Raw genomic sequence first — 27,599 nt, forward strand, 5'->3', positions numbered from 1 at the left:
AAGTAACCTTCATGGAAAGCCCATGTCTTTCTAGTAATATAGAATTACTTAGCCTGAAGGAAAAGGGTCAGCCTGACCCAGGTCATTGCTTGAAAAATTCTAAGACTGATCTTCCATTCAATAGAAACACCATTGCAACAGCATAATTGAATCCACAGTGCAAGTGGGATATAAATGGGGATGTTTGGCACTACTTTGATTTTTAAGAAATGATACATAATCCTGTAATGGAAAATTTTGTTCCAGATCAAATGCCCAAAGACAAAAAGGTCTGTGTGTTTTTTCAAACATTTTAACCATCCTGTCTTACAATTCTCTTCTTGTAGCTCATTGTATGTCAGGGGTATCTCCTGTCTACGTTAGACGTGAGGAACCCATCCCGTCTTTCTCAGAAGAGGCATTGGCTGCGTTCCTGGCTCCTTGATCAAAGAAAAATTGTCTGAGTGTCTCTTCCCTGACTAGGCCAACAGTTCAGTCCAGAAAGCAGATAAATCTGCTGGCGTTTGCATCTCTCAGCAGTGTTGAAAAGAGGAGTGTTGAATAAGTGAATTCCTGCAAAACGAGAGTTAGCAGTTACTTTGGTACAGATAGAATGAAAGATCTTTTAAAATACGTACACAGACAGAGTTGAAACACCTTGAAGTAGATGGCAAAGATTAGACCTTTGTGTAACTGTCCCAGAGAAATGTTTTAAGCACATCTTTGCAAAGTTGTCTTTGTTGCACATCATGCATTAAACCAAGCTTTGGTCTCATGCTCTGAGGAGCACCAGTAGCGTGACAGACCTAAGAGATCAAATGGCTGGGTCCACTTTTTAGAGGAATATTAAGATGTGCCCCTTTATTATCCAATTTTTATCTCCTTTTTAAGTAAAGACAAGTCTTTTGGGGTATTTGAGCATGAAAGGTTGTTAGCCTGGGGTCTTAGCCAATAAATTCATGTTTCAGTGAAGGCAGTCAACCACCTGCACAAATTTAACCTTTTTAATTCTATTTATTGTCTGCAAATATAGCACCAGATTAGATGTTTCCTGGAGAGCTGAGTTTGGTGTGAGGTATTCATCACTTTGTTATAGCTTCTTTGAGATCACCGTGAAGTAGTCCCTTGTACTAAATGAATAGCTCTCTTATCATGACCTTTTAATCGCTTCATCATGAAGAAGTCTTTTATTTGCTACAAGAGTGTACTTCATGTTACCCCCGTCAAAGGAACTATAATATCATAAAACGGCCGCAACAGAGACTTATACAGCAATATGGTACAATAAGAGAAAATTAGTGAAGGTAGGCCTAGTTGACTACAAGCAGCATCATGGCTTGCTAATGGGAAGTACTGGAGTGGATAACTAGCTGTGAGCTCAATTGTTGGAAACTTCATATAGAGGTGATATTTTGCTCAGTTTTGTAACAAGGTAGTGGAACAGAGGGGAACAATATAAGCCAGCTAGCAGGACCAGCAGCACCAAAGAAATCATAGAGATAAGGGAGATGAATAGGGCATAACCAAAAAGGAAGTTTAAAACTAAAGATGAAATTTAGCCGTAGTGATCCTTGTGGAACTTACTGATATGGACAAGATTTTCTTTTCATGCTGTCTTACCATAGGTGTAGTTTATTGAAGGTACAGGAGTCCCCAACCTGGTGCAGAACTGATGTAAGAAGGGGAGAAATCTGAATTGCAGTTTTTAAATCATTTGAAGAGTTTAAATAGAGTTTCTAGAGAATGGTTTGGAGGGATGGGGTCCTGGCCATGTTCGCTGCCTGAGTCATAAAGGTTTGATTGCAGTACAAGAGCGTTTAACCACATGGATTTAAAAAGTAGTTGGGAAACCTGTTCACAGCTCAACCTACAGGCATATAAATACTCAAAGTCAAGATAGACAGTTTCTCACAAACACTCCATAAAAGACTAAATAAGGAATTGAATATTATTGGGGAAAAAAACCCACCCATTAGCATAAGAAAAGATCCCTGGAGAGTCTAGTACCCAGAGATACCATTAAAGGTATCTTGGTATAACTCTGGGAGACTCCCAGAGAAGAGAAGATGACTTGTCACATTGTGAAACACCCACTGCATTCTTGCTTTTCCATGTGGTATATGCACACAAAGCAATTAGTGATGATGCTAAGCAAGGTAGTGAAAGGCAGAAGTTCATGTATTCAGGTACTGAACTGTCATATTCCTGAGAAAACCATTTGCCTTTTTCACCCGGTCTTCTATTCTCCAAAAGAGGAAGGCTTGAAATGACGGTCTGCTCTGCATAAATTTCCTTCGTCGGTCCCAAAAGCCTGTGTTTTCCAGCCACCATGCCCACACACTGCAGATTTCCCTCCCTGCTGCCCGTTCTCTTTTGATCTGCTTCTCTTCATTTTTTTAGCCGTTTAAGGGACTCAGTTATGTTTTTTTTCTGAACTTGTTCTGTCTTTTTGTTATTTCTCTTTTTTCCTATCCTGATATTTTTAGGCCTATCTTTTTGTCTTCCTTCGTCCATCTTGCACATTTGCTGGTTTACCCATCTGTTTCCCCCAGCCCAGTTTTCTTTTCCATTTTCCCTTTACGTTTCTTCAGACCCACAGGCCATTCATCTCATTGCGTGTCCTTTCTCCAGCTCCACGGGATCTTTTAATGTCCTCTTGTCACTTGTAAGCAAACAGCAGAGGAGCATCCGGTATCTGCTTTCTTACTGCTGCCGCAGTGAGTCAGATTGAAGAAGAAAAAGAAATATTGAGGCTATAGTCTTTACTTCAAAATTGTGCCTTTGTATGCCTTGATTTTATTTTGTATCCTCATCATTTCAGGGCACCTTCAGCTCAGTTTTGTCCTCTGAGCCTGGATATTTTATTTTATATGGAATTTGATTTTAGAAAATAATTTCTCAACAATTTTTTTACCCATTTTTCTTGCATGTAATGTTTGACTTGAATCAGCCTGTGCACATTTTGGTAAATATCACCACATGTAGAAGTCAGTCTCTTCAAAACAAGGTGGCATTTTTTCTGCATTTGCCAATTTTCTCTTTAGCAATCTGTTTGAATAAATACAGTATGCGAGGAACATATTACCTTGGAAAAACTGAGAAGAAAACCAAGTCTTGGCTTGATTTCTTCCACAGTATCCCAAAGAGGAAACTAAATTAAACAATTACAAAACACTCTAAGGAGACTTGATGCAGCTCTGCCTTCAAGAATCAGTGATTTAAAACATATTTTGGTTTCAATTAACAGTTTTCAATATGTGTGGAGATACTCAATCCAAGTTTCCCATAAAGGATACCTCTCGTACAGGATTTGGGTTATACTGGAAGGACCCTGTGAAGAGATCAGACTGTTTAACGTATCAGGCAGTATTATCGTACTTAAATACATGTTTTTCTAAGACATATTTAGTATCCTCAGCTGCAATGACCAGAAGCAACCACCATCACCAACCTCATATTTGTATGGAGATAAAGCTCTGGTTGTGTTGTCAGAATTGATATCTGGTTTTCCCCTTATGCTAGTCAAGATCAAAATAGGCATGCACGTTGTGCAGCTGCCTGCAAATCAGTTCAGGAAAAGACAAGTTTCCATAAATCCCAAAATATTTATAAAATCAAAATTTTAATCATACTGAATAGGAATGTGAGCATACACACTTGAGAAGGATATACATGTACATCTGTATCAATATAAAAAATGCAAACGTTATGCCTGAGGCTTGAGACTTACCAGCTTCGCCGTCATGTAACAATGATTTCGGTGAAGTCATACCTTGTTTTTACTGCTGAAGGTGAATAAGCCAGAAAAAAATCATATAAATTTTTGTCGTAAGTCGTCTCATACAAGGCTCAAGAAACATATTTTACGTGATAGTGTAACTAATAGAATTTCAAATGACAGTGATACATGAGGCTTTCAGAAGTAGCAATGCAGAACATTCTTTTTTGAATAATTCACTCATCTCAAGTTATTATATATTCAAAAATGATTGAATTGCATATCCAAATATAGGGTGGTCTATCTCAGCTCTTGATGTAGGAGAAGAAAAAGAAGTTTCTGCAGTTATTCTGAACTGTGGTTGGGATCATGTTAATGTTGGTTAGATGAACTGAGTTTGATTGTGAATTAATTAACATTCTGCAGTGGATGTATTTTTCTTGAGATAATTAATCTTACTGAAAAATTATATGTGGAACAGTTGAAACTTTAGAAGAGTTTTTAGAGGTGCTTTTTTGTTTAGACTTCCTTGACAGCCTTTTTTCTTATAGATAAATTACGTGTCTAGAAATGTCTCACCTTTATATTTATTTTGGTTTGGCAGCATATAGTTGTTATGGCTGGCAATATTTCATACCCCAAAGTATTAATGCTAACCATAAATTACTACCAATGATATGCAGTGGTTCTTATCAATCATGACAAGTAATTGATGTTGATTGAAACAAATAAATACAATGCTTTGCAAAGTTATAACCTTGTCATTTAACTTCACTACTGCAAATGCATCAAGCTATCTTAGATTAGCTCTTTGCAATTAGATACTGAGCTTTCAGAAACAAGATATTTCACCTATAAAAGCCAAAAATTATGCAAAATTATGTAGAGATTTAGATATCAGTATTGGCAAAATATGCCTTTAGTTTTTTGCTTCCAAAATTGGGTAGAAACAGGAGGATTCAAAGATGTGTGGAAATTCATCATCTCATTATTATAAACTCTTTGGTTGGTTGTTTCTCAAGGTTTACTCTGAAACCATCTGAAGAACACATTGGAAATCTCTGTCTGTGTGTCATGCAATTTAAAATGAGAAGTCCCATAAACTTTGTTTCAGATATAGGAGGTCAGGCACAATGATCATAGCAGTCCTTTCTCGCTGTATGAACTATGAATTAAAGTATCATTAACTGCAGTTTAAAATTAAAGTAAGCTGAAAAGATATACTGGATTGTGGTGCAAATCCACAATTCATAAAGGAGTTAAATTCTGTACCTCTCTCTACCCCAGATTTAATGCCTATGAAATCAGTCATTAACTCAAGTGATTCAATTCTTGCTGAATTTAGGACCAGGAAAATCACAGCCAAACACCACACCTCCCAAGAACAAAAGGTACCACTGTACTGGAGCATGGTGTGAACCATTTCTGGTGCATAGCCCTAAGTGAGTTGAGCTTTGGTATCCATACACAGTCTGAGGTTTCACTATATTTGTTGCCATGGCATGAAATCAACAGAATTCCAAGCTTCAACTAATATTTTTTTTATAAGTGATCAAGATCAGTCCCTTATTGATATAGTGCATGTTTTATTCAAACTCTTCATTTGTAGTAGAAGTGTTATATAGTGGTTTCATGAGTCTGTGGCTCAGAAGTTAATGCTGCAGAGCTCGTTTCACTTTTTACACACTCAAGCAGTCAATTACATGAAACCCAAACATGACCATGCCATATTTATTTGTTTAATCCTCTTTAGAAGAGGTTTCTATGCTGGAAAACACATGGAGTCAGACTGGACAGACAAATGGGGAACATCTGAGGTGAATGATAATGGAGTTTTAAAGGAAGGTGGATTTCACCTAGTAATGTTATTGATAACTTTAGCATTATTAATCTATTTAGCACATAAATTGCAAGATGGATGGAGGATTCATCCAGCAGCTGTATTTTGCCTTAGGCAGTAGTCGTGCCGCTACTAATTTCATCTTATTAACTTCCTCACAGGTTTTACTAACAGGAGTGTCAAACAACTCGTAATACAAAGGGAAGAAAAGAATATATCATTTTTATTGTTTTGTGAAAGTTCAGACTCAGCACATTAGATACTGATTCCATACTCTTTGCACTGCAGTCCTAGCCAAAATCACATGTCTTAAAGCTCATAAAAAGGAAATGAGGAAGAGAAGTTTGTTATGTGAGTGTTGATCCATTTTTATGGAGAGCAGGAAGTTGCTGCTTGGAATCCCGATTGCATAAGGCAAAGACTAACACCCTCCTGCTGTCACTCATTTGCTTTCGGCAGACTACCACAAAGGATGAAATCTGGCCACCAATGATTTGATGTTCTAAAGTCTATTCTCATTTTCATTGCTGGAAATGTCAATTACACGAATGTACACTGAGCAAGACTGAGAGTGTAATATCACTAGCTAGAGGAAAAATAATTTAGGTAATAAATTGCATAATTTATATAGCTATTATGTATAGACTTTGTATACTTTTGTATAATTTGTATAGGCTGTGATTTTTGTATAGAGGTGAATTTGAATATATAGTTACTTGACTTATTGACAATACGTAATACAGTTATTTATTTTGGCTGGCACATTTCATGCTAGCTGAAAATTGAGTAACAAAGTCAGATCTCTACCATACAACAGAATATGTTATAGAGCCATCCAACCTCCTTTTAGTCTTAATTTGTATGTTGTCACCCTGTGTGTAGATACTAATTGTGGTCTGAAGATGCTGAGCTGGATCAATGCAGCATCATGCTTGAGAAGCTGTGCCAAAGCCCTATATCACAAGCTTGTGCACAACTAGCTCAGCATTGCACTTCGTTGCACTCCCACTTAACTGAGGTGGATTGAGAACTGGCTTACAGATAGAGCTTAGAGGGTTGTGGTTAGTGGTGCAGAGTCTTGTTGGAGGTTAGTAACAAGTGGTGTCCCTCAGGGGTCAGTACTGGGCCCAGTCTTGTTCAACATATTCATCAATGATCTGGATGAAGGGATAGAGTGTACCATCAGCAAGTTTGCTGATGACACAAAACTGGGAGGAGTGGCTGACACGCCAGAAGGCTGTGCTGCCTTACAGCGTGACCTCGCCAGGCTGGAGAGTTGGGCAGAAAGAAACCTTATGAAGTTCAACAAGGGTAAGTGTAGGGTACTGCACCTGGGGAGGAATAACCCCATGCACCAGTACAGGTTGGGAGCTGACCTCCTGGAGAGCAGCTCTGTGGAGAGGGACCTGGGAGTCCTGGTGGACAACAGGATGACCATGAACCAGCAATGTGCCCTGGTGGCCAAGAAGGCGAATGGCATCCTGGGGTGCATCAAGAAGAGTGTGGCCAGCAGGTCGAGGGAGGTCATCCTCCCCCTCTACTCTGCCCTGGTGAGACCGCATCTGGAGTACTGCATCCAGTTCTGGGCTCCCCAGTTCAAGAAGGACAGGGAACTGCTGGAGAGGGTCCAGCAAAGGGCAACGAAGATGATTAGGGGACTGGAGCACCTTTCTTATGAGGAAAGGCTGAGGGACTTGGGTCTCTTTAGTCTAGAGAAAAGAAGATTGAGGGGGGATCTTATTAATGCTTACAAATACTTAATGGGAGGGTGCCAGGGGGATGGGAGCAGTCTTTTTCAGTGGCACCCAGTGATAGGACGAGGGGTAATGGGCATAAACTTGAACATAGGAAGTTCCATCTTAACATGAGAAGGAACTTCTTTACTTTGAGGGTAGTGGAGCACCGGAACAGGCTGCCCAGAGAGGTGGTGGAGTCTCCCACTCTGGAGACATTCAAAACCCGCCTGGACGCTGTCCTGTGTAACGTGCTGTAGGTGACCCTGCTCTGGCAGGGGGGTTGGACTAGATGATCTCCAGAGGTCCCTTCCAACCCTAACCATTCTGTGAATTCTGTGAAATCATGTGGAGTTAGATGGGTTGTGGGCATCTGTGGGATAGACTTCCCAAAGTCATCAACACAGTCTCATATTGTCTGCTATATCACTTGCTTTTGGTGCGACTGTCGCAGGCATAGTGCATTAATTTCCATAATCCCTTCAAAAGGTCTTAGTAACCATCCTGTGCATCTGTATTTCATTACCTTCTCCTCATATTCTCTCCACTCTGCATCTGGTACTTGCTTATTATTTGTAGTTCATGGTGTGTTCTGCAGGCTCCATTTTTCTTCCAAGACACTTTTATCCCAAAGGCAAAAGAGGAAGCAATATATGTTTGCATTTCCTTGTCGAAATTGAATTTTTGAGTCTTTAGTGAAGGTCTATTGAAGGTTTGATCTTGGAGCTGTGAACGAGGTTCCGTGTGTTGTCGTGTGGGAGTACTTCCTTGCATAAATGACAGATGAATGATTGGTTACCTTTTATCTTGGCCTTGTAATCGCTTTACCATGGCAAAGTCTTTTGGTTCGGTTTTGAGCATAAGTAGATTTTCCAGTAATTCTCCAAATGCTTAATGCAATTGTAGAAAATAGGATGAAGGCAAAATCCTACTCGTGTTGCTGTTCTTTAAGCTGTGTATAACAGCCAGTACTTCCTCTGTCCGGCACCCACCGAGGCAGTTTGAAAACCTGCCGAGCCATTTCACTAATGTATTACAAAATATCTTAAAAAGTAAGAAGAGCCATGGATGAATGAAGAAGTGAGTGTCCTTGACAAGATGTATTCCTGTTTATTTCCCTGCTTCAGTGTGTCCTCTCCCTTGATTTCTTGGTTCACATGCATATTTTGAAATATATTGTAACACAGGTTGTTAATTAGGAAGGATCATTGTTAGTTTTAGGTAGTCCTTTTTTTCAGCTGGGCTCAGGAATGTTTGTTTCTCAGTAACCTTGTTATAGATGTGATGGCCTGAAGAGATAAATGAGATAAGATTTGTGGGAAGAGGTAGTATCTTTTATTAGACCAACTGATGCAGCTGCAAAAAACAGAAGAGCTTTCAGGCACACAAAACCTTTTCCATGTTGGGTTCTCTTTGTTTGGAACTGCCAAATAACTGACTTGTGCCTGTGAAGCAATAAAAAAGAGTTTCTTGCTCTTTCTCTTTTTATGAATAACACTATTTGGGAGGCATCCATACATTGCAGCAGTTAACACTTCCCACAGATACAGTTGATCATTCTGTTTTTAATTCTAATTAATTATTTTATTTCTTAGAATAATAATATAATCATTTTCATGCAAACTAGTAGTCTCTTAAAATACTAGATCATAGACTCAACTAGGTTGGAAGGGACCTTTATGATCATTGAGTCCAACTGTTAACCTAGCACTGCCAAGTCCACCACTAAACCATGTCCCTAAGCGTCCTTTGATACTATTTCATACAGCATTCTCGAGAGAAACTGGCTGCTCATGGCTTGGATGGGCGTATGTTTTGCTAGGTGAAAAACTGGCTTTATGGCTGGGCCCAAAGAGTTGTGGTGAATGGAGTTAAATCCAGTTGGTGGCCAAGTGGTGTTCTGAAGGTCTCAGTTTTGGGGCCAGTTCTGTTTAATATCTTTATTAACAACCTGGACAAGGGGATTGAGTGCACCCATGGTAAATTTACAGGCAGCACCAAGTTGGGTGGGAGTGTCAATCTGCTTAAGGATAGGATGGCTCTAAAGAGGGATCTGGACAGGCTGGACCAATGGGCCGAGGCCAATGGTATGAGGTTCAACAAGGCCAAGTGCTGGGTCCTGCACTTGGTTCACAATAACCCCATGGATGCTACAGGATTGGGGAAGAGTGGCTGGAAAGCTGCCCGGCAGAAAAGGACCTGGGGGAGTTGGTGGACAGCCGGCTGAATGTGAGCTGGCAGTGTGCCCAGGTGGCCAAGAGGGCCAACGGCATCCTGGCCTGCATTGGGAATAATGTGGTGAGCAGGACTAGGGAAGTGATTGTCCCACTGTACTCGGCACTGGTGAGGCTGCACTGATATTTTATTTTTTTTTTTTCCCCCCATGTGATCAGAAGTGTAAATTAACTCATAAAAAATCTGATGCTTCACTGGTGAATCATAAAGATCTGTACTGTTTTGAACCTTATCTGAATAACTGCCTCACTTTCCAAGTCAACATATGTGTTTTAAAATAAGTGGGATGGGCATGATGGCATATTCAGCAATTTTAGTTACTTAACAATACTCCGCTGCATTTTTTTTTTTCTAATTAATGGGAAGGTCATGACTTTTAATTAGTCTCTTTGTTATTTACTAGGTACAATACAAATAAATAGATATCTACCACAGGAATATTGTATGTGAGATATATACCCCATTTGGCTGGTAAACTTTGGGATAACTGAAAGTATTACAGCAGATGCTAAAATTTTCAGTGTATTTCATATACTGTCACTTTTTATGGTTCTTGCTCAGACTGATTGCTGTTATGCCCTGTGTGGAAGTCTTATTTGAATCTGAAAGGAGAATTTACAGAGTCTTAGCAGCACTGAGAACTGCAGAGACAAGTTCAGAGTATGGGTGTCTGCATAGGTAAAAATGAAAATATAGGACAGTCTGTTCAGTACCTTGCAAAAAGCTGTGCTAGCAAGGAGGCATCGTTATTGCTCTAAATAAATAACATGTGAAAGAATATAATGGGTTTATAATACAGGAAATGGATAAAGGATGCATCAAGGTGTTTGGCATGCCCGAACATTTTGTGATTATAGTGCTGTGAGGTTCTAATGTCATCAGCTCTCCTCCATTTCCCTGGAGCTGAGGGCTCTCATCATCCTGTAGAAATACTGCTAGTGAGGTTTTCTTGGCAGCTTTTTAGCACAAACACTTTTCTGCTGAGGGATGTTTTCCAAATTACCCAAGGACAGCAAACCGAATATTTCCTGGAGTGTATTACAAAATTAGTGGAGGGTATTTGGCTAAGTGTGTATTGCACATTGTTTTCCTGCATCTTGTCGGGCTATGCATTGAGTGCCATGACAGTATTTCATTTTTAGAAACCTTAGAAAGACAAAGACATTCCTTGAAAGGTAGGAAAAAAAAGGGCATCTGAAACCCAGAACAATATGTCATCTAAAAGTTCAGGTCATGATTGATAAGCGTGTTGTTTTTATTGTCGGCTGTTAGCTGAATAATAGATTGTTATTTCAATAAGTTTTGACTGGAGCAATTTGTCTTGAAATACTTTTTTTCACCTTTTTCTTTTAGGTCCTTTGTAATATAGTTCTGTAATTTATTTTTTTTCATAAACAAATGCAGCTAACTTTTTCAGTGTTGAGTAACATCACATAAAAGTCTTCAGTTTATAAATTAATTAAAGACTGAATTCAGAAGAAATATATGATATGCAACAGTGGTTACCTACTGCATTCTGTGGCAAAAGAAAAATTAAATGAATTACATTGAGGGTATGGTATGCTGTCTTTCTGCTCTAAAAAAGCTGTTTTCACAGTTCTTAAATGAACATTGTGGGGAATATTTTCCAGCTTATCACAACAGAAACAGGCAAGTTATTTACTTGTCAGAAAGGGCTGAGCCCTAGCACAGCATACACACCACTCGTGGAGGTAAGGCTCCTCACAGTGTCCCAACGTTAACATGTATAGTTATATTATTAAATTATACAAGGCCATCTTCCTTTCTTCATTTTCCTTCTCCGATATGACAGTGCAGAAATTATTGTAATGCATGTAATATTTGTAAAGGCTTTGCTCTCCTACATTGCTTCATGGCTTAGAGACCTTCCCTGTGTCTATATTCATTGATTCTCCTCTTTGTACCTAGAAGATGAGTCGTTTTTCACTACAACCTTTCTCCCTTTTCCTCAGTTTCACAGTAAAGTATGTAATTTTTTGTCAGCTGGAGTAATTTACTGTTCATGTTCAAATATTAGCCTTACTTTAGTCTTTTGGTACCACCCCAGTTGGAAGGCATGGAGTTCAAGAAATGTTTGAACACGTTTTGGAATAGAAATGATAGCACTTTGGATTTGAATGGTGAAGATGACGACCAGCCTCCATTGTAAATTCACTGTGAGAGGGGCCAATGCAGCCCAAGCTTTACCTGTCTCAGTCTGTATCTTTGCAAACTCCATCATAAATTACCAGATTTTTTTTTTTTCTGATTAGTGCACATCCCACAAAACAAGAGTTGCAGGGTGGAATCCCCTAAGCCTCCTGTCATGCTTTGGGCTGGACTGGCCACTGGGGTGAGCAACAGATTCTCTCCCCTACCTCTTTCTTCAAGTAGAGGTGAGGGAGAGAAAGAGAATTATGAGTTCAGAAGGAAATCAACTACTTCAATGAAAAATTAAGAATAAAATTAAAATAATGAAATATATACAAAACCATATCACAGAATCACAGAATGGTCAGGGTTGGAAGGGACTTCTGGAGATCATCCAGTCCAATTCCCCTGCCAGAGCAGGGTCACCTACAACAGGTTGCACAGGGCAGCGTCCAGGCGGGTTTTGAATGTCTCCAGAGTGGGAAACTCCACAACCTCTCTGGACAGCCTGTGCCAGTGCTCTGCCACCCTCAAAGGAAAGAAGTTCCTCCTTATGTTAAAATGGAACTTCCTAAGTTCAAGTTTGTGCCCGTTACCTCTTGTCCTATCAGTGGCCACCACTGAGAAAAGACTGTTCTCATCTACCTGGCACCCTCCCTTTAAATATTTATAAGTATTGATAAGATCCCCACTCAGTCGTCTTTTCTCCAGACTACAGAGACCCAAGTGCCTCAGCCTTTCCTCGTAAGGGAGATGCTCCAATCCCCAAATCATCTTCGTAGCCCTTTGCTGGACCCTCTCCAGCAGTTCCCTGTCCTTCTTGAACTGGGGAGCCCAGAACAGGACACAATACTCCAGATGTGGCCTCCCAGGGCAGAGTAGAGGGGAAGGATGACCTCCCTCGACCTGCTGGCCACACTCTTGATGCACCCCAGGATGCCATTCGCCTTCTTGGCCACCAGGGCACATTGCTGGCTCATATCAAGCTCCCAGGATGACAAGTACGTCACTGGCTCGCATTGGGTAAGTCCCAGGCTTGACTCAGCGATGGATAGGAATGGCATTCAAATCTGCATTCAGGAGTGGACAGATTGGGATCAAAGGCAGACGAATAGACAGAATCCTTCTCAGATGTCGGCTGCTGAAGAAAGAGGGCTGATCCTTTGATCCCTCAGCTTTTATACTGACAATGAGGCAGATGGGGTGGAATATCCTGTTGGTCAGTTTTGGGTCACCTGTCCTGTCCACTCCTCCCTGCGGGTGGGACCCCTCTACACTTTTCCTCTTCTGACCCTCCAATGGGGCAAGTAACAAAGTGAGCTGCCCTTGTAAGTATAAGCAAGAGCGTCTCCGCATACCATGTCTTGGCATCAGCTATAAACTTACCACTCTGAGAACAAACAGTTTCTGCCCAATATGCTGTTAATTTCAGTAGTTAGAAGAGGCTAAGCTAAAAAGTGAAGTTACTGAACAGAAGATTGGTTCTGTTTTACCTCAAACTAGGACACCTACATGTGCCTCTTCCAGAAGAGACATGGCTGGTGGCAGTGTTGAAGGTTTGATCCTGGTATTTTGAGAGTCCCTGATACTCCCTACAGTTAGCATCAGGCTTGGTGCCCTCAGCTGGGCTTCTCTTGTGTGATGTCGGTACATTAGGGATCAGGAGACGTGTGGTCCCAGCACTGGCGTGGCTGTCTGCAAGCTAAAGCTTTACCAAAATAGGAGAGATCCTAAAAAGGATCTCCACAGGTAAGCCTTATACACAACTGCGAGAGCTTCCTAGGAATATGACACTTACTATATATAAGCCAGACTTGAAAAAGAAAGATTTTTCTATGTCCTCTTTTTTTTGTTTGTTTTCTTTTCAATAATGACGGTGTTTCAGTCTTGTTGTGGAATTCTTTCAAAGGTATTAATGCTTTTAACACAAAGATATTAATACTTCTACAAAAACATTCGGATAGAAATTTTACCACAAGGCAAGAGGAGAGTTTCCGCATGAAATATGAAGTGTTCTTCTTGTTGTTATAGCATATATTCTGTTAAAGCTGTCATTACTTTAGCGTTTCTTGTTGAAATATATTCTGTCTAATAATGTACTTTTAAAATATTTCAATTCTAAATACTTACCAGCCCTCCATGCATTGTCTGTGGTATACTTTTCCCTTTTCCTGGAAGGGCGAGAGCTCCATTCCTCTTCCCTGTAACTGGCTGTATGAGACTGTCCCCTTTAACAGGTGCTGGCAAGTGTCCCTCTGGGTAGCCTCGGGCAATGTATGCTCTGTGCAGAAACTACCGTGATTTAACCGTTTATGTCCCTTTGATCTGCTGTCTTTTACCTCAAGCAATATAAGATTTATAAAAGAAAGCGGGGGCTTTGAAGCCAACGGTTTGTCTTATTGTCTTACCAGCAGTACTTGAATAGGTCCTTGATAAGACCTCAATCGCGTTATTACCAAGTTAATTTTTCCCAGAAACCCCACTGAACTTTAAATATTATCGTACGTATGCAAATAGTTTACTTCTAGGTATATAATTAGATGTATATGTATATATAGTATAAAGACATGGTAGTAGATATGTTTATGATAGCTATTTAGAGAAAATCAAATTACTTAGAATATTCATCTTGGTGTCTTTGTACCTCCTACAGCAATCATAATATTATTATAATTTCTCTCTATTTCTGTCACACTTAGCACTTCGGAGAAGAGGCTGGTATCTTACATGACCAAACACTTTAACATAAGCTGTAATATAAAAAAATGAACAGTTTGGGGCATACTTATTAATATACATGTGATTCTTCTCACTGAAGCAACACTTCCAATGTTAATCATGATAGACTTGGAAAGTCTATCATGGAAGTGATTCTTGTCTAAAAGGGAAATTTTATAGAAGGGAAATTCAACTGTTGCACAAAGTACAGTTACTAATCTTACAGACCTTTGTGGGCTTCTTGCAGCATCAGCCGGCAAATATTTAGGACATGCTAAATTCTTGGGGTGTGTTGACGGGGAACTAATAATGGAAACAGAGTAAGTGGAAGGATGTTTCAGATGGTTCTGATACTGAATGACCTCCAGCCAAAATAACAACCTCTGAAACCCCTCGTGTGCGATAGCGGCAAATTCCAATGCCTCTGTTCGTGTGTGATCCTTCTTTGTCTCTTCTCTTTGGAAGAGATACTGAAAGATTCCTGGTGCAGATAATATAAACCATAGAGTTCCAACACACGTATCTATGTCAAGGTTTTGGCTTTACAGCTGTATCTGTTTCCACCTAACTGGAACTAGCCTGGCACTGTCCAGAAATAAGTCCTTCATGTGCCAAGCAGAGATACTGTAATTCCATAGCCGTGAAGCTACAGTAAGTCTAGTGCATGTCACCCTATATTTCTTTCTGACAGTAGTTTACATTAAAAAGAAGTTTCTCTTAGTACAGTAATAATTAGTCACAAATATATTTTACATTCCAAGACCATGAAGTAATTTCAATTCATAATAAAACTAATTAATGCAATGGAATTATGCTACTTTCCTAATGCGAGACATAGTGGTAAAGAAATGAGCTAGGTTAAAGCCAATCACCTGGGCCTGGAAGACAGCAAAATGTCTGTTATTCACTATATGTATATGTATATAGGCTAAGGTTTGAGTTTAGAGAAAACATGTAATAGTTTGCTTTGATTTTAGCCCTTAAGTGTGGTGGTACCTCACATCACACGCTGTACCATGCTGTTCTCCACCATGGATCTTCTGGGTCCACATACATCAGGCCTTGATATTTCACGCTTAAATGACAATCCTGTTGATTTCAGTTGACTTCAACAAAATTTTCAACAAATAAAGACAGCAGCATAAGACTGTACATTATAGTTGCTTTTCTCTCCCATCCAGAGAATCCTGGGGTTTCTGAGACTAGAATTCACTGGAAACTTCCCAGTGAGTTAAGAAGGTTTACTGATGAACAGCGCTTTGTTTTACCCAAAATGTTGCATATGAAAAATCTCAGATAAAGCAAACTTTCCCTCTATTTCAAAGAAATTCGGTCAAAATTAGGCTAAAACACATTTAAGGAAAGCTACACCAAACACAGTCCCAGTGCGCACTCCATTTTTCTGTTCTATTCTGTGCGCAATAGCCCAGAAGGCTGTTCAGGCTATATATAGGTGGTCAGAAAAATATCATATGACCCTGTATCTGTCTGCATTTCAAGGAAAATAACTGTGCTGTCTGTGCAATGATTTTGACCATAACTTGCTGAAGAAATACAGGAAAAATTATTTATATTCTTAGTGGATGTTCTTGGGTGTTTTTTTTTTTTGGTTTTGGTTTAGTTTGGCTTTTTAAATCCTTTTGTTAAACAGGAATGTACATTTTTCTGTTTGGGACCTATTTTATGCAGTTATTGTACAGATTAAGTGTCTGACTAAGTTAATATGTGAGTATGTGTGTCCATCATACAGCATTCAAACCCTGGCTCAAGTCTATTGTTTATAATTAATACAGTAAAATCTTTCAGTAATAAAGATATCAGTGTTTGCAGGGATTGAAAAACTGTGACTATCACAATGGGGGTCTGTACTTAATCCAGTGTTTGTTTTTGTAATTCTTATCCTTTTTTTTTTTTGTCACAGGTTTTTCATTATTCATACACAGCTTCATATGTGATTTATAACATACACACAAGGTAGGTCACACTGTTTTTTCAATATGATATCATTGTCAGTGGTTCTGTACATAAGGTGATGCCAGTGTGTTCAAGTGAAAATGTTTACGTTTTTTCAAGGGAAGTTTGGGAGTTAAACCCTCCAGAAGTAGAGGATTCAGTTTTACAGTATGCAGCCTGGGGCATCCAAGGACAGCAACTGGTAAGCACAGTTATTAAAAATGCTATGGTAGAAGTAGTTTAATAATGTACTTACTCCAGACAGACTGAAGTAAAAAAATAAAATAAAATTAAAAGCCTTAAGATAAGTGTTATTATATATTTCTGCCTGATGTTAGTACGGTCCTGTTATAGCTTTCAGCTAATTTACTTATTTATTTTTATTTAAAACCTGTAAACATGTTTTCCATTCTAATCCCAGTAAGCAAATTGTACAATTGTTGAAAGAATCACATCTTCATCTGAATATGCACTCAAATAATTTTCAGAATAGCCATCTTTATCACTACTACTATGAGAGAAGGGAAGTTGAAGGTGAAAAGAAGTTTTCAAGTGCAAGGTCAATGAAAACTGTGGGCAAAAGCTTAACATCCAAAAGTAGATGTGGTGGATTCAATGAAAAGTAGTGTTTTCATTTCAGTATAAAAATTATTGCCAAGGTCAGTTGTGCTGCAATGAATTCATAATAGTAAAGCCAGAAATGCTATGTTTCAGGTATTGTTTTCTACCAAAAGCTTTACCATTTTTTAAGAACATAAATCATCCATGATCATTGTGACCAATCTCAATGTGAAAAGAAAAAACTGGAGGTTTTAGAACAGCAGTGATTTTAAACTGACCTGTGTTGGTAGTTGAACGCAGGAGGAAGACTTAGAAGAAGTCTTAGAAGGCAGAGAGGCTTCAACTCTCTGAATAAGAAATTCAGATAATCCTTGTTACAGTGTTCTAATAAGCTCATTAATGCCCGCAGGCATGATCCTGAAGCCTCTTGGCATACCTGACTTGTTCATGCAGAGAGGCTCTAAGTTGGATGTCTAGAGAATATACCCCGTTGCTTATGTCATTCATCAAGATGGTGGTAATGTAAAACATGTTTCTGGCTAGAATATATTGCATTACGCAAGTGGATGCAGGGAAAAGTAATTGGAACATGCTTAGTATGTTTTAATAATTAACTATATTAATTTATTAATAATGAGAGCGTGGTGACAAGATTAATGGTAACAAATACATAGGTTATTTACCAGGCAGTATTATGGAACATGGCAGTCCACGTAGGTTGTAGTAGAAAGGTGATGCCTTTGCAAAACTGAGCAGAATTTTAAAATAGTTTAAATTAAGTTGAAGTTCTTAAGAAGATTTGTCTGTAATGTACCTCTGATTAGTAATCTGAAGTACAACTAAAATTATATGCAGTGATTACTGAGAAATGAATTTTTTGTTTTTCTGCAATGTACCTTAAGAAGAGGGGTAGACTTACCAGTCGTAAACTTCAGAAAAATAATAAAATAAAGCTATCTTTACCAGTTTTGCCTAGGTTGTCATTCTGGGAATATGTATGGATACTTTGAAGTATGGACACAGGTGGACTCCTATTAAGTCTCAGAACTGAAAAAAAAAAAAGTGGTCATTTCATGTACAATCTTAATTATCCAAATTTGAAAACGTTAGCATAATTTATACTTCAGTGAGGATAACATTACTCATCTTTGTTAATGTCCCTAGTAAAGTTAATGTCATGCTTTAAAAGTATCTGCTCTACTGTGGGCTTTATGGTGCCATATGGTCTGCAGAATTAGGAAATAATAACTTTGATTAGAACACAAAATCTTCTGTGCACTCTGGATAATACCAAGTGTTGTCACATAGATGAAAACCTGCAATGAGAGTATAGTGAAGGTCACTTCCATAGGAATTGCCAATAGGAAGGATGTCCTTTTGAAGCCGTTGATGTTTATGTGGTAAAAGGAGGTTTTTAAAATGACAGAATTGCCTTGCCACATTACCCTCCCACTTCAGCAGCAAGCCAAAAATGTAGAAGTAGCCTGAATGAATAAAGACTGTTGTGAATAATGGTTGTTGCAACTGTCCAAAGGAACAGCTGCCTCTAGCGGAAACAAGATGGTAGAGATCATTCCAGCAGAACAGGTTAAGCAGAGAAAAGATGTGTGTCTGAGGACACGTTGCCATAATGGTTCTCAGTTATAAAATTTGTCATTACAACACTTTAGCAGTGAGTTCTGAATGAAGACAGTACAGGAAGCAATCGGCAGTGAAACTGGGTAAAGAGGAAGTTGTAAAGGGAAAGATCTAAAGCACAGTAATCCATCAGCAGTAGCTATCGATAGCACGTATGTGGGTTCAAACAAAGATGCAGTCTTATGGCTTCATGTTGCCAAACACACTACGATTGGTTTACCAAAGTCCCTTCCTAAACAATACTTTCATGTGTTTTCCGTATAATAAGGAAATCATAATAATTCATAATAAATAAAACAGGCCGTGGAATACATACCCTAAACAAAATAATCACAGCGTATTAACCTGAGTAATCTGCAAGAGCCATTCATTACAACCGGAGAACAACAGGAGAACAAATTAACTTCATATACAAAAGTTTCATCTGGAAATTTCATCATCACGTAAACAAAGGATGTGTAGACCTCTAAAATGAAGAGGAACAGCACCCTTCCAGGTGCAGTGCATAAGAGAATAGCAATACGATACCCGCGAATGGTCAGCAAAATTAGCACAAGATGTGAAACACAATGCACAGGTATGCCTGACTGAGCCAAAGATCCTAATTTTGTGCTATAACTATTTGGAAGGTCCTGGATTAAATCCAAATTATGTGGGAAAACACATGGACTTGGATCAACTATTTTCTATAAATTAGCTATAGTGTAAACTAAGATGTTTCCAATCCTTAGTTCTGCAGAAGACCTAAGTAACAATGTAGCCTACACAGGAATCTTGATTTGAGCTCTTCATTGAGAGGAAATTGGCAAGAATTTCAGATAGATAATATAAGAAGATGAAGAGAAAAAAAAAGAAGTTAATTTTTTGAGCAGGAAAATTTATATGAAGCCAGGAAGTGCTTGTTGCACAGAGGAGGGAGTATGACTGCAGTGAAATCAAGTACATGGTAATACTTTACATCCTTGTGAAAATCATGCATCAGTCTGTTATCTACTGTCAGGTATAGTTTCTGGGGCTACCTAATGGGACAGCAGACCACATGTGGCTAGTGGAGAACAACAGAGTTAGCTTTATAGCAGCTACCAGATGACTGGGCCATAACACCATTGTTTTGAAGCTACCACGGTGGTTGCAAGTTATTTCAGTTTTTTGCTATTTACCTAGAGTAGAGGATTTTGTTAAGATTAAGAGAAAAGCTCAGAGAAACATCTGCTGTTTGAGTCATGACATTTTGGTGGTGAAATTGAAAATGTTTGCCGTTGGGGAGAACAAACTTTTATCTAATGAATTAATGCATTTTAAGGTCACAGAGCTGTTATTTTTGTTGAGAACTGTTTTCAAGGTCACACTCTGTAAATTGCCATCTTTTAACTGTGTTAGAACTATGCCAGATCTAAAATACCTTTTCTGTATGTCTTAGTATGACAGGGAGCTGTTCATGTATTTGATTAAAATTTTGAAAGAGATCAGTTGATTATCTTTTTACTTCTCATCCGTAGAATCCCTTACTGCAGCATTAAGTATTTCCAGAGAAAAAAAAAACCAGCACAACTAGGTACCTGATTGGTTTCATCAACATTTTTCTGCTTCTTGTTTAATTGATTAGAGATCTTGTTGCATGTGTCTGAGAAAAAGATATCCCATAACTGGTAGGAAGGCTTTACTGAGGAGGAGAATGCTTTGGGGGATTTTAAAAGGCCTCCGGGTCTTGAAATACCCAATTTTTATCCAATGTTCTCTCTTCTTTGGCCTTATCTTCTCCAATAGTTTCTAGCGAAGCTTTTCATGTTTCTGTGCTGGACCTGGCTTGTATCTGACACAAGGGACAGCCTTTTCTGTCTGGATCCATCTATGGAGATGTATCACAGTAGAAGCTGGAATATAAAACCTGACCTCTGGTCTCCAGTGTATGCAGAGTTTTCTATGAAAGATGTAGTGTTTCTCTGCAGTGCTTCTTGTGATACAGATAGTTCTTCCGATTAGTCATCAGACAGATTAGTTCAAGCAGCTCCAGTGAAGTGTCGTTAGAAGTTGTTCAGTTTGACGTAGCTTTTTCCTAAAAGTTTTAAATAAAGTTACTTCTGCCCAGGTGGTAACATTTTGTTTTATTTTGTATGAAATACTTTATTTTCACTTTATTCTATGAACGTATGTATGTGTAAGTCACTCTGACTTTGTATTTATATTATGTTTTTTATGTTATTTATTTCATTGAGCTCATTTTTCTTTTGATATATTAAGTGTTTTTGAAGGGAGCTCAAGTTATGTGTTTGAACGGATCAGCATAAATAAAGATCGATTGACTTATGTATGAATGTCTATGCATAAATAAATGCATATTTTAACAAAGCAGAAGTCAAGAAAGTAGTGAAGCCATCCAGAATACCAAAGAGATCATTTGGTAGAAGCTTGATGGCTTTCTTTGTCAAAATTTGATGCCATCAACAAAACATAGCATTATCAAATGGTAAGACTGAAGATGAGCTTTACCATGCTTTAATGTAATTTAGGTCATAATTGTGGAGAATTACCTATTATCCTGTATACACAAAGAACAGTTTGTTGCCTGTAGCTGAATTGTGGATTCAGGATGCTCTCATCAGTTTTTAGAAAATATTTTAAATATTAGAAAACAAGAAAATTGCGCTCTTGTTCTAAAAAATGGAACAGGGTACTCACAGATAATAGGCTTAGAAGCTGAAGCTTTTACAAAAAGAATGGAAAAAAAAAAATCCAGTGAAAAAGGACCTCACCTTATATTAAAGCTAGCTAAAAACAACAACAACCCAGAAACAAAACAGAGAAAAAAATTGCTTTAATTGCAATGTACCAGTTAAAGTACCAGTTAAATGTACCAGTTGAAGAAGTCCTGCCCCTCTGCTTTGTGATCAGTCACCTTTATCCTGGGTGTTACGTTTGGCGGTTCATCTTGCCTTCCCCCCACATCAACACCTATTGCCCCACAAAATTACAAACATCTATCAGACTGTTGAATTGCTATATTAACATGGCATTTCCTTACAATTGGCTTCTCTTCAAAATTTTAGCTTTTTTCTATGGCTTTCAAATACCATTTTAGATAATAGAAATACTGCAGCAGAAAAGTTCTTTGATGTTATATTATTTGCCAGGTGCCCAGATAAACCACTGGACTAATTTTAGTAAATGAGAAATTAGCAGGACTATGCTAGACACATACCTTGCTTAACAGATGCTTTAACAGCCATTAATTGCTGAAAGCTTCATTTACTATTTGCTCTATTAAGGTTCAAAGTCCAACTACTATAAAAATTGGTAACTTAACTTTCTGTAAAATATTTGCCGTGTCTTTTATTTTTGCATAATTAATGCTGTGGGTACTCAGCACCCCCTCCTGGCAAAAACACTTCCATTTACAATGAAAAGATCTCTCAGGGTTCATGAGCCAAGTAAAAGCTTAATTAATGCTAATGAAGTAAGTCCTAAATAAATATGTTTAATCTGCTGTTTTTATTTTCAAAGTCTTTTGCTCTTTTGACTTGCTGTATTTTTATATGGGTAACTTAAAATCACATATGGAAATGTCAAAGCTTTATTTCATCTTTGCTTTTAATCATGATGCTAATGAGGCAAATGGCAGTAAAACTGAGAGGAAAATGTCTGCTTGAATTTATTCTGAAAACCAGAAATAAACAAGAACATTTAAATGTGACATTAACCTCAGGTATGTTTTCTTACTTAAAATGGATGAGGGGTTCCTTACAGAACTTATGTACTTCAAAGCATAGTTGGAGATTCTGTCTTGCTGAGGACATTTCTGTGAAGAAAGGGAAACTGTACAGTTAAGCATTGCCCACCTAGTTGAGTCTTTAAGGGATTTGACTGTAGTTATAGCAAATGCTGAAGTCGTGTTTTTCTGAAGGCAAAGAGAAATTTAGGAGGCTACTAAAGCTTTTTTTTATTTTCTCTTCCAAATGTTTTTATTAGATTTCTAGATTCCAACTGGGAAACTTACTGTGTCAGGCTGAGGATTTGAACCAAAAAGTGAAAATATTTACAGAAAAAAGGCACCCAAAAAGATTGTTTTAATAGCAACTTTTGACCAGCAGCTAAAGTTTGATTGTCTATTATTTTGCAAGACTGGGCATTCTGGTAGTTTGTGTTAGGTGTAATGTGCTAAATAATCAGATTGTGTTACAAAATGATATGAAAACCACTTACTGGCATACTTGCAAAAGCTCTCTGCTGCTTTATTTCTGATACAAGAACTGCTTTTTATTGGGGTTAGGGTGAGTATGAGAAATATAATAATTTTATTCACATAAGAATTAGAGTTACCTAAAAGTCTTAGATAAAACCATATTCCTCCTAAGCTGGTGCTACACATTGCATTTCCTCTTGGATTTCTCAAACTAGCCTTGTAAAATGTAAATGTGTTTTGCCTTTCCATGTTAATAATTCAACTGGAGCTATTCTTCAAAGAAAAAAATAAATTATTAGTTTCTCTGAAGGTATTCTACTGAACTAATTTCCATTTTCAGTTATTAATTTCTAGGTGCCCACTTCGCTTAAATATACGTGGAGTTGGAGAAGAAGATAAGCATTAAATGCACGTTCTCTAGTTTCAAAAGTGATAATCAATTCAGAAGGAGTTTTCTCCATCTTAGAAAAGGGAAATGGAGAATGCAGCCAGAAAACACGGGCAGTTTTGGAAAACAGGAAAAAATACATTTTTATCTATCAAGATTCTGTATGTTCAATAAAAGTTTTGTGAGCTCTGGAAAGCAGGAACATTTATAAATGGAGGCAAGGCTAAGCTGAGCATAGAAGAAGTTGCTTCGTCATTTTGCTTAGTGAAATGCAACGAACGTGTCCTGCTATCAAAGGTAACAAAAATATTAACTATTAGGGATTAGCTATTGCTAGCCCTTTGTAAAAGTAAATACTTGTCTGTATCTAAAAGATGTGAAGAAATAATGAGAAAATCATATGTTTTATAGGAGCGTTATTCCTCTACTACTGTTTTTCATGTGGAACAATAAAAGGCCCAGCAGCTTTATAGTGAATAAATTGAGAGTGGAGATAAAAGATGTTTCCTTTCCCCTTTCCCTTATTCTTATTCTACTATCACTGCTCTGGCATGCAGCTAATACTTGCATCAGTATGTAAACCGTGCACACAGGTAATGCACTTTTCTATCCAGTCTCATATCAATGACTCTTTTGTATTGGAAAGTTGACATATCTTTGTGCTAGAAAGTGAATTATTTTTTCACATAGATATTTTGTGTGTGTATATATTTACACACAGTCCTACAAAGACACATGGAAACAAGAATAGACGCACATGTTTGATAGGAGCAATCATCAGGATTTTTCTGTGCAGCAGCCTGCTGGGAGCAATAAAAATAGAAATACGCCCCTCTCATTTAGACTATCATGTTGTTCGACGTGTGTGTGTAACAAAGCATATCTGAATATTCACACTTCAGACTGTTAGCTAATATTAACTGCAAGTCCAATGGCTCTTAAAATTAAGACTGCTGTGCTTCTTGTGTGAAACTTGCAGAGCTTTATGTAATGCAGAAGCAAGAAAAATATACTTCAGAAGTCTAGAATTCTTCAGAAATAGCCACCCATAAAAACTAAATACACAGTCAATGAGAAGAGAGGTCAAAATCTGATTGAACCTTCTGCTAAATCAGAGTTGGGAAAGATTAGGTAACAAGTTTTGTTATGGGCTGTATTTTCATATAACTCCCAAATCCTGCACAAAAGCATTGCAGGCTTACCTATGCCCATGGATCGTATAATCACTTAGTCACTTCATATTTGATATTAAAAAAAAGATATTATATTACCACAGGTTGGGGTGGAAAATTTGCCTGTATTCATCTTTTGGTAAAGTAATGTAGTGTAGAAGTCAGGTTTATCTGTGAAATAAGAAAATCGGATATATTCTATTTTCTATTACCTCCTTACCACCTAGGGAAAAGGAAGGGGAAAATTCGCTATGGTAAGGCACCAAAATGTCAAAACAGAAGAGTTTGAAGAACTGAAATTTCTAATGCCTTTGTGGTTCAGGTTCTAAGCCAGAGGTTGTTTTAGCCAATGGTAAATACGAAGTTTATTTATATGTTGTAAAATTTTTGCAGAAGACTTGCAAAAGACTTCTGAGTCTCTGTGATGGTATCAATGCTTACAGAGTTCAGCTAGGAACAAGCTAAAGGGATAAAACCAACTTGGCAGCAAAACCCCCTGAACTCTTGCTCTGTGGCAAGGTTCCTCTGGCTTTTCCATTGCTAGGTTCTGTTTGCTGTATGATAACATTTATCTTCTCATTTCCCACGTAGTGTCCAGAAAAAATATAGACAAGTTTCTGTCAGTGGACGTGACAGTGACTCCCCTCTTCAGTGGGGCTGAACCTCCTTTGCCCCTATGATATGTGTCCTTGAAAGTTAGTTCAGTTGTTCCAGTGGTCAAGATATGACATCCTGGCCCAGTTTAGATCAATGGGCTCCTTATGTCAGTCAACCAGGATTTTACCCATTGCATATGGGTAAAGACGGACTAGATGGTCCTTGTTATTATAAAAAAAAATAAAAACAAAAGTAAAAGCTGTATATACCTCAGAGATGATGATGTCAAGCCTCCCCATTAAATGTCTATCAGCAAGACAGCTGTGATGAGGAGAAAAAAAACATAGGTTCTGACCACGCAGCTTTGGGCACGTTCAACACTCTTGTAGGTTCTTTCTTTCTATTTTAGCAAAGTCCGTCTTGAAAAAGAGACGTCCATCGTCACCAACCTGTAACTGTCCTTGCATGGATTGTTTTTTTTCCCTGCAATGTGGTTATAACTTCCCCACTGCGTTTGCACTGAAGGATCAGAGCAGATTAAACTCCTGCCGCACTGTGTTAAAGTGACTTAGAGTTTCATGCTGACTCAGCTTGAGCTGGAGAGGGAAATGCAGAGGACTGCTTGCAGATGTGTCATTGTGGTGAGTGTATAGTCACTGGCAGCTTCAAGGCTAGGACAGCTCTGGAGAATGAGGATTAAAAAGTCGGGTATACTGTTGATTTACAAGAGAAAATGAAGCATTCATTGGCAGGGAAGAAAGAAGGCTGAAGGACCCGACAATCAGCCAACACTTAAAACTTACTTTTGTGGAAACAAACTAGTATTAGAAAGGTCTGTTTTAAACTGGTGGAAATGGCATTAATGAGGAAGACAGAAACCTGTGCAGATCAAATTATTTATCACTTTAGTTGTGGGCTAGGGTGCAGTGAAGAAATCAAGGACTAATAGTATTCATGTGCTTATATAAATGTTTTATATATGTGAGCAGGGCTTAATCCGTAGTGACTAAGAGATATTACTTCGTCATATGGATAGTATTGCAGAACGCTGCAGGTTTTTACTTCACCATTTATGGCAGGTGCCAGTGCATTTACAGAACTAGAAGAGAGAAGTTTTGTGTCGAAAGAAAGCAAAGTTCTTTTCAAGTGTTGCTTCACAGACTGAACTGTCCCAAACAGAAATGCTATTTTAAGAGTTAGTCAGAATTTTCTCATTCCAATTTGTCTCATTCCTAATGAGATATTCTAAGACAAACTGGCTTTCTGACATTGAATGCCCTGCCTGTGTGAAGTGGTAAATGGCTGTGGAGTCTGTACAGATAGACGTCATCCGCTAAAATGTTGTCCCACCATAAAGACAACTGGCAGCTTGACCAGTGTGGACAGGGGGGAAACCACGGCACGTGTACCGTACGACAAGTTAGGCAGGGTCAGAAATAGTAGCTGGACGGACAAAGCTTTGTGTTAAATCCTGCCTGGGTTTCTAATATAGAAGATGCTCATAGGCATCCTGGTATTCTTGGCGTTTGAATAATGTACAAAGTTCTCAGGGATTGCCTGCCACCGTAGAAATAGTAGAAAATATAACTATAACTTTATAGCATAGTATTTTCAATTCTGTCTTTTTGCTATTAGGATGCTACTTTGTTACATTTTGTCAAAGGAAACGGAGAAAATTCTTCCTTTGGCATCAAGTCCAGACAGTTATCTTAGATTTTATCCCATCTCCCGACATTGCCTTTTTTCTTCCAGAGTAACTAAGTTGAAAATTTTTCATTTTAGCTTCTGTTATGGATTGATCGGTCTGGGCATAATTGAAGGCTTGGTATCAGTGTGAGATGAGCCTTCGAAATACCAGAGATCATTTAAAAAGATTTTATGGTAAGGGCAGATTATGATTTTATTAAAAGTCTGTAGGAGCAGCCCAGGCATGTAAGAGTGACATTTCTGTCCACGCTCTCCCATGCTGGTTCATTAGTCAGAAGCTATCAGTAAATGCGAGGAACAAGGATTGTGAGTTCCTGAGCATACACTGTTCATAGATAAGTCTGTTATACACATCGCTTATACAGATGAAGACCAAAGGGCTGAGCAGTACAATCCCTCAAAGACATTCTGCACAGTGCTGCGGCCAGCATGGTTTTTCAGGCAGCTCCAGGTGGAGGAAGCAGGATCCAGACTACCAGCCTGGGGGCAAGGCAGTCTTACTGTAATCTTCTGGGCAATCACAAAAATTTATAAAGTAGCTTTTTTTTGTGTAGATCATAGTTCAGATATTATATGTGATTTTGTTTATATAACATATAGCACAATTTTTGCACTCAGGAGTATATTATCATAGGATTAGGCAGGGTGTGAATGTAGTGAATGTTGTGATCCAGTGTCATGGGAAAGGCAACATAATTAATGTGTGTCTAAACAAGAGGGCAATGCTTCCTCGCTTTTATTGGAAATCAAGGACAAAAACATCAGCGTTATCATGGAGTTGCTGATACTCTGTGGGTTCATGACCTGGTTTATTCCATGACATTACTAACTAATCATGTAGCTGCATTATGAGTGCATCCTCGCTATTGTTTACAGTAGATTTATAAACTATCTAAATAGCAATTAAATATAATAGCCTTGTAGATTGTTGCAGTTGTTCAGAAACAATTGTGCTAACACATTACTGTGACGCAGTGGCATTAATCTAGACCGCAGAAAAGTGGTGCTTCAGTGTTCTGGTCTGTTGTT

The 27,599-nt window shown here is 38.3% G+C and overlaps 1 protein-coding gene across 1 annotated transcript in view; it reads left to right on the forward strand.

Annotated features, from left to right (window-relative positions):
* DPP10 (dipeptidyl-peptidase 10 (non-functional)) overlaps positions 1-27,599 on the forward strand; it is a 249,825-nt gene that overhangs the window by 153,335 nt on the left and 68,891 nt on the right. The window contains exons 5-6 of the mRNA XM_009887247.1: positions 16,296-16,348; positions 16,448-16,529. Of these exons, the coding sequence (XP_009885549.1) occupies positions 16,296-16,348; positions 16,448-16,529 (135 nt within the window). The remainder of the gene's footprint in view (positions 1-16,295; positions 16,349-16,447; positions 16,530-27,599) is intronic.

The sequence above is a fragment of the Charadrius vociferus genome, unplaced genomic scaffold (genome assembly GCF_000708025.1).
Source record: "Charadrius vociferus isolate BGI_N301 unplaced genomic scaffold, ASM70802v2 scaffold385, whole genome shotgun sequence".
NCBI lineage: Eukaryota > Metazoa > Chordata > Aves > Charadriiformes > Charadriidae > Charadrius > Charadrius vociferus.